Genomic DNA, 14,925 nt, shown 5'->3' on the forward strand with positions numbered 1-14,925 from the left:
AAGAATTGTGAGAGGGAGAAAGAGACGGGGCCCCAGAAGAGCGGGAGAATTGATAAAGATAGCGAGGCTCTCTCTTTTTGCGTAGAAAGCGGAGAGGCGGCACTATAAATTGGAGCGACCGGTCTGCAGATGCATCAGTTCTGCTTTCAATTTTAAAAGCAACACTTTAAAATAAAATAAATAGTGAAAACCATGTCTCTGACTATTACCCCAACTTCTGCGCATCCTGAGCTCAAGGATCTGGTGAGTAGTTAATCTGAAAAATTGTGATTCGTGCCTTATCTTGTGATTAGAATTTTTTTTAATGTCCTGTGAGGCAATCAATGAATTAAAATCAGTTTTTATTTTCAAATGAATTATTAAATTATTTTTCTTAAAATACCTGTTACTCAGTGATAATTTTTTGAAATTTTTTATTTAAAAATGTCAATACAAATTAAATTTTTGATCTGAATTACTTCAATTATAATTAACTCAAGACGATTTAGGTTTCTTGAACTTTAACAAGGTCGCGTGCAAATTGTTGTGTACTCAGTCATAAAAGCCAGTTTCCGCCATCTAATGTTCAGAATAATTAAGCTTGTGTGAACATCAGCACCTTTTTGTTGGCTATGAATTTGATTTGTTTTGGCCAGCTTTGACTCAGTTGCTTCCCAACAGTTGAACAGCACGCAATGTTTTCGCGATTGTTTCGTAATTTCAAGGCAAGTTTTAAAAGCATAAAATAATGTGTTTAAATAGTTAAAAGAGTGTTTATACTAGGGTTTTACCTAGTTATTGGGTGTAGAATTAATAGCGACATCAAACAAACGACTTTTACTTTCCTTTAAACAGTTTTTCCATTGACCTTGATTTTGAAATTGATTTTGCAATTGTGTGTGGGGGAGAGCGAGTCTGTTAAATCAGCTGTTCAACAGCTGCAATTGCAAGGCGAAGAGAGAAATACCAGAGAGAGTTTATCAAGAGAGCGAGCGCCAAGTGCATTGTTTTGCTGACGACATCAGACGCCGAACAAAGCCACCAAAAAACATTTCTTAAAAAACTGAAAAAACCACACAATATAAACTTATTTTTTTATTTATTCGTGAATAAAATGCGCTGTTTGCCGGGATATGGTTACGGACTAACATTTCTGTTTTTGGTGTGCCCTGAAATCATTTAAAAACCTAAAAATATTTAGTCATCCGGTGAATCTGTTACTCATACTCCCCTTTTTCTTCTTCTTCTTTCAGAGCACCGTTCGCAACGAACAAAAGGAACTGAACATTTCGCCGGTTCACAATGTGAACATTCCCAAAGCCACGGCCACTTTTGGTATGGGATGTTTCTGGGGAGCCGAATCCCTATATGGAGCCACTCGTGGGGTCTTGAGAACCACCGTGGGATACGCTGGCGGCAGCTCGGAATTACCAACGTACCGTAAAATGTAAGAGTTCGGATCCAGAGCATTGATCATCCTAACATGTGCATTTGTTTTTTCCTTCGACACCCCCATATGTTGTATTGCATTATCCTTTCGGATCCCTGGTACTAACGCACGAATCTCAACAGGGGCGATCACACGGAGGTTCTGGAAATCGACTATGATCCCACGGTCATTAGCTTCAAGGACCTGTTGGAGCTGTTCTGGAACAACCATGAATACGGACTCACCACGCCCATTAAGAGGCAATACGCCTCCTTGATTTTGTACCATGACGAGGAGCAGAAGCAGATAGCCGAAGCCTCCAAATTGGAGGAACAGGAGCGTCGGGCCCCTGAGATTATCACCACTGAGATTGCTTCGAAGGAGAACTTCTACCCAGCTGAGGCCTACCACCAAAAGTATCGGTTGCAGGGCCACAAGGACCTCGCCACCTCGCTGAATCTCAGCCCCAAACTGCTGCAGACCAGCTATGTGGCCACCAAACTGAATGGCTATCTGGCCGGAGTTGGGGGGCATCGACCAGTTCAGGGCGGAAGTGGAGACCATGGGTCTTACGCCAACCCAACGCCAGTACTGCAATTACCACGTGGAGCAAAACGAGGGTCAGGGTCTCTACTGCTGACATGGTCGAATTTGCATAGACGTTAAGCGTAGATCATACACCTAGGGGGGTAATTTAATCAATAGTTTGCTTGTTCAAAACAGATTGTGTATTATGTAGCCATAGGAAAATATATAAAAGCGTATATTTTATTTTAATAAAAAATATCTCAAACTAAAGTTCACGCACTGAGTTCTTTTTGGTTTAAGGTTGTAAAAGGCTGTTCATAAAGCCTTTTTGGAGTTCGTAAATCCAAAATGTAAAATGTAGTAATCCACATAAAGGCAATGAACTTTTTCTTGGAGAAATTAAAATTTGTTTGCTTGCCTCTGACCGATAAAGAATTCTTCTGCAAATACAGCTGTGCGTCTTTGTACCTCTATTACGTTCAGTACAGTCATTAAACTTGATCCTAGTCAATTACGAAAATTGCAAAAACAACAGATGATGACTGACCGAAAAGTCTGTGGTGATAAACAGCTTGCAAGTCATATTAAGTTCCTGTCCAGGATCCTGTCTTATCAGCGGTAAACACCGCGATAACGAATCCGCTGGGTCATCTGTTTATTCAACTTTAATGAGTTTGCATTGCTGTCAAGATTTGATGAAAAAAACGGTAAAATTGGAATTTGTTTGTGTAATAGGGAAAGCCATAAATGAACTTATATAAGTTGCATGTTTAAATAAATATGATTGTTCCCTGACTAAAATAATCTTTATTAAGAAACAGAAACAAAGCCCTGGCCGTCTAAAATTGGCAAAGCAATAAATAAGTTTTACCCAAGGACAGAAAAGTTACTGACCCCTAAGATTTCCAAAATAGTTTCGCTTTATAGCTATGCAAAGAAAGTACAATTGATAGAAAATTTATAAGCATTTAAATAAAGCGTCTAGTCCATAAATTTTGCAAACTATCAGTAGCTAAATTCTAATCATAATTGCTTGGGTAGTTTACTTCTAATTGGAGTGTCTATAAATTACCGTCGCGAGTGACTAGCACTTATCGATTTAAAAAAACACAAAATGCACCTAGTCATAGGCAAAGATCTGATTACGAGAATGCCCCAAGTGGATTATATATTTAGCTGTTAGATCAGCAATGCAGAATTTATTATTTAAACGAAGCTATTTTTGTTAACTTTATTATTTGCTATAGTATATAATGTTTATAACATATCCGGAACTTGCACCCAAAATTGGTCAAATGGGGAAGACATTTAAATTACTTTTTGAGGTTTTACTTACAACTTGTATCTTTTGGATACAGTTACATAGTATCTACTTGTAAGTAGTTGTATATACTATATTCAATCCTTAATTTTAAAAAAAAATTCCGAAAACCGGATAACATAATAGTTTTGAATATTTCTCGAGTATTTTTTTTTCGCAAAGTTATAGGTACATACTATCAATGTATTTCCTATGTCTTACCCCATCTTAATATAAAGATACAACTATACTATACATCCAGACCTTCAACCTAAAATTTCGACAGTTTTGACCGCTCTTTGTTGTATTAGATTAGTGGGAAGCGCATGGTGTCTCCACTCGCTCTTTCCCCACACCGTTCACTCACATTGTATGCTCTCTTGCCTCTAGCTCTCTCCCCCATTGGCTCCCCTTTTCGCGGCAATGCCCCCTCTCTTTTACTCGCAAGCCGGTTCGCCGCGTGTTTGGCGATAAGTCAATTAAGTCGAGCGAAAATAGCGAAGCACTTTTTGTTTACAGCGAATGAAAAATTTAAAATGTTTTTTGTTAAATCTTTTCTATATGAAAGAGTGCATCAAATGGGCTTAAATCAGGTCAGCTGGTAGCCCTCAAGTGGAAGAATCTGATTCTTCAAAAATCATAAAAATCGAAGTATCCGCTCAGGAGTGAGAAACTTCTGCGGTTTGAATGGTTCCCAATGGGGTTATTAAAAAGATTTTTGGTCAGTACATAGATCAGGCCTCTACCTACCAACTGACCAAATTTGAAGCAAAAATCTTTATAACTATGGCTGTGGGGAATTTTACAAGATTTTCCGTAATACGTTCGCCTCGGAAAGAAGAAGAGCTGCCTTCATCAGACGCGCTATAGACAAAACAACAACAAATACGAATCCGAGAAATACAAATCATCAAAAGTGTTGACGGCGACGAACTAGCTTTCTTTGTATTAGTCGCACGGGTTGATAATAAATAGTTTTCTGGCTGGGAACAAGGGAAATGGGCGGAGGTGAACTAAATAGTATCAATGAGTGGAAAAAAAGAGAATCGTGCGAATGTTGCACAAGATTTTGCGATCCCACAGGCAAAGGGAAAGGTCATTGGGGCTTTCTCTATATATAATCGTAGTGATTTGCAATAATACGCGACAATAAAGGAGGGCAGCATATTTGCAAGTCACTGTTTGGAATTTTTAGTTCGTTCTATCTAAATTAATTGAAAACTGTCATTAAGATTTCACAAATTAAAAGTCATGGTTTCAGATAAGGTGCAAATCAAGATTGTTATGATTTAGAAAGAAAAACTTTTTAGAAATCAAAAAGTTCTATTTTGGGTAATTAAAGATTTGGTAATTAATAAAACATGAAGTATTTTGACCCCAAAATAAGATAACCATGGCAGAATATTTGCATTATTAATTGATGTTCCAACCATTTGCAAATTTTCATCTAAAGTATAGAGGTTTACTCCTTCCGTTCCGTATTTCACTTTTCTGTTAAGGGCATTAGGCATTCCCCTTAAGGATTATCCGTTAATTTCAAGTGGCTTGCGCTCCTTAATTAATTTTAACCGTTGCTAAGTTAAGTTATCCGTCAAGGGCAAAATTCTATAGATATGGTTGAAGGCCAAACTCACTTAATCTCTAACTAGAAATAAGTCGTTAGCAATTAAACGGAAACTTGAAAAAATTTAACATCAAACAGGAGTCAAAACATCGACCTTCTTCGAAATAAAAAATGTTAACGCAGAACGTTTAGAATTCCATCAGAAAAGATGAAATGTATTCCAATTGAATTGAATTCTAGTCCAAATTGCAAAAGTTTTGTGTTCAGAAAGGGCCGTTTTGGGTCTCCTTTTGGCAAACCACCGGAAACGTAAAAAATCTGACATGAACAGAGGACGAAATATCTACCTTTAACCAAACGAACAAATTTAACGCAAATTGTTTGGGATTCAATCAAAAAAGTTTGAAATCTTTGAATTCTGATCAAAATTGACAAAGTTTTGGGTTAAGAAAGGACCGTCTTGGGTCACCTCTTGGCAAGCCATCGAAAAATCTGATGTGAACAGGTGTGAAAAAATTTACCTCCTCCGAAGTGAAAAAATTTTAACGCAGATCGTTTATTTTACTCATGTATATTACATGGTCTACATGCGGTATGGTTTTGGATTTGACTAGGTGTGTATTCTACACGAGAATACTTAATTACATTTCGGCAGAATTTCAATTTCGGAGGGGATGCAAAAACAAATATTTAAATCTAATGTTGTAATTTCTTTTCGTAAACAATAATTCATTCAGTATGGTTTGCTAAAATAAAATTTTTGATTTGATTTGCAAGTATACCAGCGACTTTACTTTTCTAGGGGAAACACAAATTTGTTTCTTTAAATAAGTTTATTTTTATTAATGGCACAGAAAATATACATGTAAATCACAAAACCGTACATATCGACGGTTTATAGTCATAATATAGCATACTTAGACGAGCCTAAGAATTAAAACTAAAGTATAGCATACAACGGGGAAGCACTTTGATGAGAAAACATAATAATTCTGTCGATCGGAGAGTCTAAATTCTCAATGTTAAACGCCTTTGGGGCTTCTGGCGTTCCTTTTCCGCTCGATCCTTTCGCAACCGAAGGATTTCCTCGGCTCGAAGCTCCTTACGCCTGCTGGGCGATATATCCACTTTGAGATCAATTTCGGATTCGATCCTGGGAGATCGGCGACTTATCATAAAACCAGAGGAGTCTTTGGCGAACAACTTTTGCTGTCGCAATTTTACACTGCGTTTCGGAGTTTCGGGTAACTCTTCGTTCTCGGAAACCAAGTTCTCGTCCTCTATTGTTAACACTTCCTTGAACATTTCCTCGACGGCGGTGAAATATAGCGTGGAATCGGAGGTCATTGTGAACCTGATGCTGGCGAACAACTGAGCCCAAAAGTGATTGAAGCCAGTCAAAGGTCGACTTTGAAATGCATTGGTGCACAGACCACCAGACCCCGGGCACTTTTCAACCCTCGACGAGGATCCAGGCTACCTGATCCTAAACAATGGTATACAGAAAACTAGGAAAAACAGCTGGAGAGGCGACTAATACTAGACTGAGGTAATGAGGGGTTTCCCTGCTGGTAAACCCTCATATTCGTAACATCTTAGGTACATTTGAACTCCCCTAAATCGAACTCCCATTAGGCAAACATTTTAAGTTTTAATAACTAGTTTTTCCAGTTTATAGTACTAGTTTAAAGAAGCTTATACAGGATTCAAGTTGAATATTAAATATATAATTTTTCAAATTTGTATCGAAATTTTATTGAAGTATAATATTTATGAATTACAACATTATAGTACAATTTATCGGATTTATTTTTGTAGTAAATCAAAGTCGTTTGGGTTTAATGGCCTTATGTTTATGGTACTATAGGTAATGGGTAATTTTTCACGCCGGAAAACAAAGCTAAAAGCACAAAGTGAGTCACATTTTTGTCCCCTTAGTTATTATCAACTGGCAAATACCCAACCCTTTTAGAACCCACAAATTGCTCATTGAGTTGAGTCGCAAACTATCTGTAGATAAGAAAAAATCCCATTACGAGCATCCGACTCGATTAGATTAAATGACGAATTGGACAGTTTTGGTTTTGGTTTCGTTTACTTTCGTTTCGTTTTTTTCTGAGTTATTATTAATGCCTATAGCCTATAGTATAAATTCATGTCCTCGAAATCAGTATTCCTTACTGAAGTAGTCGCGTATGCTGCGCTTCACAATGGGCGCCAATTGGGCGACCTGATTCTGCACCTCCGTCGTTTTATCCTTGTGATAGAAGACCGTGAAGTAGACAATCAAGCCGATAACCACGACCATCAGGAGCGCAGAAAACACGATACTCAGGAGCATCTTGCAGGCGCACGAACAGCAGCTGTAAAGATATAGAAATCGGATTAGAAAGTTCTCAAAGTGATTGGGTTTATCCTAGGTGGAATGAGATATGATCAAAGTGTCTATTTATGTGGCTGTCAGTTAAGAGATTCAAGGTATAGTCATTTTAAAACTGAACAGCAACAAAAGCTGACTAAACTTAATACAAGTAATACCAGCTGAGTAAATATAAAATTAAATCCCTTCACTTTTATAACTACTTTCTATAACTATCTATAAATAGTTTTCTATAGTAAATCCTTAAGTAAAAGCTCTTCGGGTCAAAGAATCACTTATATGATGTCTTCCTCATATGATGAATCAAGAACCAATGCGAAGTTAGTAGTGGGATTGGTAATTCCTTTAGTAAAAGCTCTTCTTCCGGTTAAAGGATCACTTATATGATGTTTTCCTTATATGATGAATCAGAAACCGATGCGAACTTACCAGCAAACAACTTTGCCGGGGCATTTGAGGCATTCACAGAGAGCGTTGCACATGGTGACGAATTTGGCTTAATGTAGTAAATATATTAAGTGGATACGGTTTTACGACTCCCGGTTCTCGATGCGTTGTTGACCAACAGAAATTATCAACTGAAGGTGTGTTACTGCCATCGACCGCATTTCGAGTCGACAGGTATTGAAAGCTTTAATCATATCGGGCACAAAAAAAAACACTGATAACAAGTCGGTCATAATTAACGCGACGCTTGTGGCAAAAGCGGTAGAGAGATATTGGAAAATAGAGCTTACACTCATTCACTTCGATCGGGTAATGTATCCATCCTGGTAATTTATCCATCCCACACCAAAAAGACATAAAGAATAAGGACTAATTTTATAACCAATACAAAAGCACAAAACAGGATCGCGATACGATATTTTTTACACGTTCCGAGATTTGCTGGATTCATTGTAATATTTTGCATATATATGGAATATCACAAAGAATGTTATTGTAAGCGCGACAATAACCACAACAACAACAATTAATTGTCGATTCCGGCACATGCTACATTCGATTTTGATTTCAAAATTTTAACAAAAAACAAAATTTGATTAGGGTGTCAAAGGTAGATGAATCATAAAATCGTAAAATACTGGTAAAAGGGGGCAGACAGTCCGTGACGATGACAAACGACTTCAGATAGGCGACATATGATACGTTCTAGAATCTAGATTCATTAAAGACAAAATCAACAATGTATAAAGAAAGGTTTTTCCCATCCAAAAGTTTCCTATTTTTAAATTATTACTGTGCAGGAAGTTATATATTTGTTATCACTGATGAAAGCCAAACTCTCCTCGATTGCTGCTCAATACGAAACGCTTTGGGGATTTAGTAATCTCTCCCAAAAAGACCTATTAACTGATAGTAAAAAGCTGTCAATTAAGCCACAAATACTCTAGAAAAGTGGTAAAAATTCGTGGAAACTAGAATTGTAGGAAAGTTTTCAGATTCCTTATCTTTACTATTGACAACACTATTGGGTTTTATCCTTTTGAAGAAAAAGTACCGTGTAGGTATGGCTGTTTCCACTATTAAAGTGGATATTATAGAAAGAACCCTCAATTTAAACTGGAACAAACCTTTCAAGAGGCTTAGATAACATGGTTATCCTAAGTTAATCGACCATTTTAAACTTACCAGCAAACAACTTTGCCGGGGCATTTAATGCATTCCCACAGAACGTTGCACATGATGATATAAGTTATTTAATTATCTAAAAATCTATATTAGTAAATTCCTAAATAGGATTCCGATCACCGTTCTTCCGGATCTCGACGTGTTCTTAACCAAACCAAATGGATAACTGGCAATTCTCTGTGTGCCATTTTCCCACTTTGGGGCGAAAAGTGTCGAAAGCTTTCATCATATTGATGGAAATTGAGAGAAACTGATAACGATTCGGTAATGATTAACACGATCAGAAAAAAGCTTAGATTTTTACTTAATGGAAGAGGGTTGAACATTTTTTTAGCGGAGGGTAAAACTGCTTGATCTAAATTTTTAAGGGGATTCACTAAAGCTTTTGGTTTTACCAAAAAATGTAATCTCTATCTAATCTTTATAGCTGCCAAGCTTCGATAAGTTATTACCAAAATTCATGTGTCACTTGTAGAATTTTTTCTTTAATAAACGTTTTAAATAAGCACTTAAGGTAGGTTCAGTTTCCAAGAACCTTATCTTTATCGGAAAAGCTAAACATATGACTAAAACAAAGCATATGAAGATTAAGGTTAATTTGACAATGATTTATAATATATTTTATGACACGATAATGTCAACAATGCTTTTTATTTGTAAACAAAAATATTATAATATCATTTCACATATATGTATATGTAAATACTACTAAAAACTATTTATATAATAAAAAGATAATTTGTAAATATACAAAAATAATTCAATAATCAAAACCACACATTTTGAAAAAAATTAGTTATTATCAAATTGTAAAGAGTTTAACCTAATCTATTTGAATTTGGCTTTAATTGCAACCTTTTTTCGCTCCGAGGGAAAAGTAAACAGGGGGAAACTCACAAAGTTGGTCCCCATTAATGCAGGTCGCCGATATTCGGGTTCTGCCGTGATACCCGAAACCAATTGCTGATGTTGACAATTTAATGGACTTCTTTTGCCACTTTCAACGTAAGCAGACCTCTAGCTCTAAGCTCAGTGCAAATTTGCGTTCAAAGATGGTCAGTCAAGGGATTCTCCATTTGGGATTTCCAACTATTCTTTTCGCTTTAACCACAGAAGCCTGGCTGATGTCCCAATCCGGCTTGAACGAATCCAATTACCATGTGCGTCACCTCTCCATGCATTTCTCGCGAGTGTTTCTCAGCGTAAAAGTGGAAAGCAATGAATCCCCCACTCTGATTGAAGCTCAGTGGCCAGTTTCGTATTTTCCCATGGCCACAGTGGTGTTTCCGCACGAGGAAGTCCATGCCAATGGAGACCATGACGACTGCGCTTTACTGCAACAGGCTTACTGGTCACAGGTGGATGCACTGAGTCGACTTTGGGTCATGGACATTGGATTCCCCGACAGCAGATGCTCGCCCCGGTTATTCGTCTTCGATTTGATACGCAACAATGCCGAAATATTGCGAATCGATTGTGGCCAACACATTGGAGTGAATGACACCCAAAATCTGGTGGTGCAAATGGGACCAAAAGGTCCTGGTTGCGAACAGGAGCGTCACATTTACTTCATCCTCGGTGAGGAACCGGAAATACTGGCCTACGACATTTTGGAGCAAACTTGGCAAAGTTTTTCATTGGAGAGTCATAAGTACGAGAACATGAACCAATCGTTTCCCATCAAGCCAGTGGATTTTACTTTTGGTCTGCAAGGCGAACTCATCCTCTCCGATCAGGATGGTGATCTTTACAGCACCAAGGATCGACTGGAACTAGAAATTAAGAACGAATTAGCCAGCAATTCAATAGCTAACTCCATCCAACTCAACCATTTGGGAAGTCTGCTGGGCAGCAGTCGCAGCATGATCATCGACAATTTCGGAACCCTTTACTATGTAATTCCCAAATTTGGAGCCGTAGTGCGATGTGCTAAGCTGGAAAACATCACAGCCGAGGGCAATGAAATCATCTACTTCACATCGAAGAACATCCAGCAGATATTTTTCAGCTCCAACGATGCATTGTGGGTGCTAAGTGATCGGGTGTTAAATGCCAAAGATATGTGCTTTCCTAGCTTGTAAGAATAAAATATAAATATAAACTAAGTATAGTACAAAAAACATTAGGCATTGTGTATATGTTTTGTTTATTATTCGTTTCCTCTGGCTTGGTGATGTAATTCGTTTGGTTTGATAATAATGCTATGAATAGTTAATGGACCAAAAAACAATTAAATTAATGGCTAACAGTTTGCTTATTTAGATAACCCATCAAGGCCTGCAATCGCTTCTTGATGTTCTTCTGATCGTCAAGAGTGCAGCCGAGCAGAACGCTCTCGAACTTCTTATCGATGGGCCCCAAGTCGGCCTCGGGCACGGTATCCAATTGGCCCGATGAGTCCATCGATGTGCTGCAGCAGGCATTTAAGTATAACTGGCATCGCTGGCGTGCGATGACAGGATCGCCCGTTTTGATCATTGTGTCGATCAATGCATTGATTTGGCTAAGTGAATCCTCCTGCGAGTTGTCCCTCACAGTGCGCACATTCAACTCCACGGTGCCCAAACGTGAGCTTACTCGCTGGATGTACAACATGATCTCCTCACGTTCAGCTATAAAAATAGTTGTGATAATGAATTATGTACATAATTTCTTGGTTAACCAATCCATACCTTCGCTCATGTTCTGCATCATTTCGTTGCTCTTGATCAGATCCATGGACATCAAGAGGTAGTCTTTCTTCTCCTGCAAGTTAAGTGCATCTTTGCGCAGTTTCTCCACCCGGGCATCCAACTGATCCAGTATGTTGACAAATCTGCAAGTCACTCGACGATTAGTCTGGTTTAATCGTGATCAAACTCATGCTTTACCTCTCGCTGGCGTTAAATGGTCTGTCACGTGTTGGTTAAATGTGATGGGGGTTCAGTGGATTAGGTCATGAAAAGAGACAAGCAACGTTAGATGGTTAGATCGCTCTGCTTCGAATCGACTGTCCACTTATAGAGCTACGAAGTTATAACCAGATAAGGTCTACAAAAGAGGCGCTCTCGCGCACACAGCTCTTTTGGAGCTGTGTGGGCGTTCGCAGCAGATACTTTAAGCTATCACCACATTATTTTTACGGAACAAAAGAAACGATTGAAGCTGGTAGCTGGTAGTGTGAAGAAATAATAGATAACGAACTTATAAGTTTTGTTTTTTTCGCTACAAAGGCTGTGAGTTTGTTTCGGTTTTCGTGTTTGATTTGGTTTTTTTAGGTAGTATGGAATAACAACCTGTCCAAGGCTCTACTGTCGTCGACGAGTCCGTAGGAGCTGTTCCCGCCATTGCCGCCGCCTCCTCCGGATCCTGCTGTGGATGAGGAGGCCATGGCGCCGGCCCTCAGATCTTGCAAATAATCGAAATTCATTGATGACTCCGAGTTGTGCAGATGATGTCTATAAAGCTGATGGTGATGGTCAAGATGATTCTCGAGATAATTGTCGCTGGTTTGTTGCGCTGTTGGCGCATCAACTTCCATATCCTGCGGCTGATCCAGAGTGATTAAAACCTGCCACCTTCCGAAATCCGGTCAAGTGCTTGTAGCCCAAGATGGCCAGCTGCCTACTGTTTCTTTTTAATTTATTTTATTTTATTTTTTTGTAGCCCCTTTTGTGGCTACCTTTTTGGAATGTCTTAAGCTTTTTTTGAGTGGGTGTCGAGGTGTTCGATGCTCTGTCGCTTAGTTTTGCTTAATTTTATTTGTTTCTGAAGCTGCAAGAAGAGAGAAAGGGAGCGTGAATGCCAAGCATTGAATTACCTATCCGTTTGTAAGCTGTGGAAAGATGTCTCCGACGAGGAGATTTCGTAGTCATCGACGTCGGCTATATCTTCAGGATATCGGGGAATTAGCCCTGGAATCCCATTGGGCGGCGTCTGTGGCGTGGGCGGGGGCGTGTCCGACTCGCAGCGACGTCGTTTCCGAAAAATACCGCGCAAATTCTCCAACATTTTCCCCGAATAAACAAATGTTTCTCTAGAAGATTCCACCCAATTCTAGTGCTCTTCTTCGACAGCTGTTCTCTAGAAGAAACCAAAACTTTCTGCGGTGTTTTGGATTTGCATAGATTACCTGCCGCCCGGGTTCCGATTTTATTACGTCTTTTGCCCGAAACAAAAGGATTGTTGATTTTTCGAGAGTCTGGGAGTTTGAGTTCGATGACGGCAAAATTCGTGTGTGATGTTTTTTTTCGTAGGCACCGTGTGTTCATATCCTCAGTTTCATGCTGAAAGCACCGGCGTTGTTTACTTCTCAGGCCAATTCCACATTTCTTTTTGCTAACATATATATTTAGGTATAAATATGATTAATTTAACATTATATAGTGGAATTTGTGAGACCGTGCGCGGTTTGCCGAAAAATGACAGTAACAAAATCGATACGAGTTATCGTAGAAATCCGAAAAGCCAGTGTGTACACATTATTTCGGGGTACAAATTACAATCGGCGGTAAATTTAAAAAAGTGGAAGCTCTTTATTTATTTGAGAAATAAAGCTATAAAGCCGTGTTCCAATTCAAGTCTTATTAAAAGATGAAAACAATAGAGTTAAATTTTAACTTCTACTTTATTAATGTTGCCAAATTCAAATCGCGCACACATAAGGCGGTACGCGACCATTGACAACTTTTGGTGGCAATATCGAAGTAATAATAGAAGGGACATTGCTGCAAGCTGGCGTGTCCTTTTACACAATAAATGAAGAACTCGCAGCGTTGCATGTGCGGATACAAATGTTGTCCGTAAGCCGGACAATGGATGAGATCGCTAGACGGAAAGTTGGAGTTCCCATTTGATGGGGAATCCTCCTGGCCGACTAGAGAACATTGGGCTTTTTCCGGAACATCACACTTGGCAGTCACTGCATTCCAATGCAACTGCGAGCTGCACTCCTGCAATATCGCCTGGCCGTAGTAGCAAATGTAATATTTGTTGCAACTACTCGAGCTGCCAACATAAACAATTCGATCGCTGGACTGCTGCTCCATCAGAGATGCACAGTAGGTGGCGGCATCTGTGACAATGTTGTTAGGATCACCATCGCCACCGCTGTTTGGAGTACTTTCCGTACTCGTATCCGTGCCCTCTCTGCACTTCACATTTCCCGCCGCATCGCAAAGTCGACTTTCCGAGTTGAAGAGCATGGTTGGTGGACAGGAAGCCAGGACAGCATCCCCATTCTCAACGCACAGGTAGAACATGTGGCAGTCCTCCGCGTGCTCCACGAATTCACCCACCAAATGGTTGGCACAAAAGCCTCCTCCACTCTGCCGAATGGTCACCGAATTCGTGGGCTTTGATGGTTTCCAAATTCCCTGGGTTGAAACAAGCACACAGCTTGCCAATAAATATAATGCTATTAACAGAAAATTATGATTATTTATTGGTTTTATTTATTAATAAAAAAGTATTTTACTAACCCGTATTAAGCATCATCTTGGGTTCTTATGTCAGACTCCAGTAAAGCGCAGTTTTATTCTAATTTCGTAATGCCGCAAGAACTTGGCATATATGCTATAGAAACGGCGCCAAGATACAGCCGAATATCAGCCGCAGTATCAGAAAATTAACATTTTCAAGTGCTTGTAAGCGGAGTTGATAACGCTCTTGGGGCAACAACACCTCAGTACTTTTCTTTTGTTTTGCCAAAAAGTCTAGGTTTCCTTTCCTCGCAATGGAACGATACGATATCTCCCTTTCGCACTGAGATACATCTTTAAATCTTCACGGATTTTTTTAATTTCACGAAAAGTCAGCCGAGATAAGCTTGCCAAGATTGTAGAAAACAGTACCAAATCAATTGGTTAAACGATATGTTGTCCTTGTAAAGAAAATGGTATCATATCGGTCAAAGAGTTCCACTTTCCATTAAAATCGAAGGCTGGCCTACTTCTATCAAAAATTTTAGCAGGTGTTGTGATTCAAGGTTCTTATTTCGCAAAGATATGAAAGTGTTGCCAAGAATGTTAGAATGATTCAAGGCCAAATGCTTTGGCGATAAGTTATATAAGAATGTTTAATGTCTTACAATCTTTGATGATGAACAAAATATGATAATATTGAGAGCTATTTAG

General features: G+C 38.9%; 6 protein-coding genes across 8 annotated transcripts; 2 read left to right on the plus strand and 4 right to left on the minus strand.

The window, feature by feature from the left end:
- The first annotated feature begins 129 nt into the window (after window positions 1-129).
- On the plus strand, window positions 130-2,206 carry LOC108096419 (peptide methionine sulfoxide reductase). Its single transcript, XM_017198000.1, is given in 4 exon segments — window positions 130-243; window positions 1,233-1,426; window positions 1,552-1,933; window positions 1,935-2,206. Coding segments are annotated over 4 exon segments (786 nt in total). The 5' UTR covers window positions 130-192; the 3' UTR covers window positions 2,094-2,206.
- Window positions 2,207-5,658: 3,452 nt separating this feature from the next.
- Window positions 5,659-6,196, minus strand: LOC108096216. The gene has a single exon (XM_017197602.1). The coding sequence runs from the start codon at window positions 6,145-6,147 to the stop codon at window positions 5,809-5,811; it is 339 nt and encodes a 112-aa protein (XP_017053091.1). The 5' UTR covers window positions 6,148-6,196; the 3' UTR covers window positions 5,659-5,808.
- A 680-nt stretch (window positions 6,197-6,876) lies between these two features.
- Window positions 6,877-8,958, minus strand: LOC108096465 (protein midgut expression 1). 2 transcript variants are annotated; one of them, XM_017198077.1, is made up of 2 exons: window positions 8,813-8,958; window positions 6,877-7,163 (listed from the first exon to the last, which is right to left on the minus strand). In XM_017198077.1, exons 1-2 carry the CDS (start codon window positions 8,863-8,865, stop codon window positions 6,968-6,970), a joined length of 249 nt encoding a protein of 82 aa, XP_017053566.1. In that variant the 5' UTR covers window positions 8,866-8,958; the 3' UTR covers window positions 6,877-6,967. The 2 variants fall into 2 exon arrangements, with proteins under 2 accessions (XP_017053566.1, XP_017053565.1); XM_017198076.2 differs by lacking the exon at window positions 8,813-8,958 and adding an exon at window positions 7,610-7,770.
- Window positions 8,959-9,792: 834 nt separating this feature from the next.
- On the plus strand, window positions 9,793-10,959 carry LOC108096432. Its single transcript, XM_017198021.1, has one exon. The coding sequence runs from the start codon at window positions 9,793-9,795 to the stop codon at window positions 10,891-10,893; it is 1,101 nt and encodes a 366-aa protein (XP_017053510.1). The 3' UTR covers window positions 10,894-10,959.
- Window positions 10,942-13,205, minus strand: LOC108096433 (BAG family molecular chaperone regulator 2). Of its 2 annotated transcripts, XM_017198023.1 has the most exons (5): window positions 12,924-13,205; window positions 12,088-12,565; window positions 11,683-11,703; window positions 11,485-11,627; window positions 10,942-11,424 (listed from the first exon to the last, which is right to left on the minus strand). In XM_017198023.1, exons 2-5 carry the CDS (start codon window positions 12,330-12,332, stop codon window positions 11,048-11,050), a joined length of 786 nt encoding a protein of 261 aa, XP_017053512.1. In that variant the 5' UTR covers window positions 12,333-12,565; window positions 12,924-13,205; the 3' UTR covers window positions 10,942-11,047. The 2 variants fall into 2 exon arrangements, with proteins under 2 accessions (XP_017053512.1, XP_017053513.1); XM_017198024.1 differs by lacking the exon at window positions 12,088-12,565 and having other exon boundaries at window positions 12,612-13,205.
- Window positions 13,206-13,413: 208 nt separating this feature from the next.
- Window positions 13,414-14,322, minus strand: LOC108096217 (probable chitinase 10). The gene is made up of 2 exons (XM_017197603.1): window positions 14,272-14,322; window positions 13,414-14,207 (listed from the first exon to the last, which is right to left on the minus strand). The coding sequence occupies exons 1-2, from the start codon at window positions 14,285-14,287 to the stop codon at window positions 13,414-13,416; spliced, it is 810 nt and encodes a 269-aa protein (XP_017053092.1). The 5' UTR covers window positions 14,288-14,322.
- Between the last annotated feature and the right edge of the window lie 603 nt (window positions 14,323-14,925).

Source organism: Drosophila ficusphila, unplaced genomic scaffold (assembly GCF_018152265.1).
Source record: "Drosophila ficusphila isolate 14025-0441.05 unplaced genomic scaffold, ASM1815226v1 contig_106, whole genome shotgun sequence".
Taxonomy (NCBI): Eukaryota; Metazoa; Arthropoda; class Insecta; order Diptera; family Drosophilidae; genus Drosophila; species Drosophila ficusphila.

What these genes read in the sequence shown, in the direction of transcription:
- LOC108096216 (XM_017197602.1), bottom strand. Translation starts at nt 6,147, where the DNA reads ATGACCTCCGATTCCACGCTATATTTCACCGCCGTCGAGGAAATGTTC.
- LOC108096465 (XM_017198077.1), bottom strand. Translation starts at nt 8,865, where the DNA reads ATGTGCAACGTTCTGTGGGAATGCATTAAATGCCCCGGCAAAGTTGTT. An exon ending in CCCGGCAAAGTTGTTTGCTG is followed by an intron (nt 7,164 to 8,812) that starts GTAAGTTTAAAA and finishes ATATCTTTACAG; the next exon opens with CTGCTGTTCGTGCGCCTGCA.
- LOC108096432 (XM_017198021.1), top strand. Translation starts at nt 9,793, where the DNA reads ATGGACTTCTTTTGCCACTTTCAACGTAAGCAGACCTCTAGCTCTAAG.
- LOC108096433 (XM_017198023.1), bottom strand. Translation starts at nt 12,332, where the DNA reads ATGGAAGTTGATGCGCCAACAGCGCAACAAACCAGCGACAATTATCTC. An exon ending in CCATTTAACGCCAGCGAGAG is followed by an intron (nt 11,628 to 11,682) that starts GTAAAGCATGAG and finishes AGTGACTTGCAG; the next exon opens with ATTTGTCAACATACTGGATC. An exon ending in GATGCAGAACATGAGCGAAG is followed by an intron (nt 11,425 to 11,484) that starts GTATGGATTGGT and finishes CTATTTTTATAG; the next exon opens with CTGAACGTGAGGAGATCATG.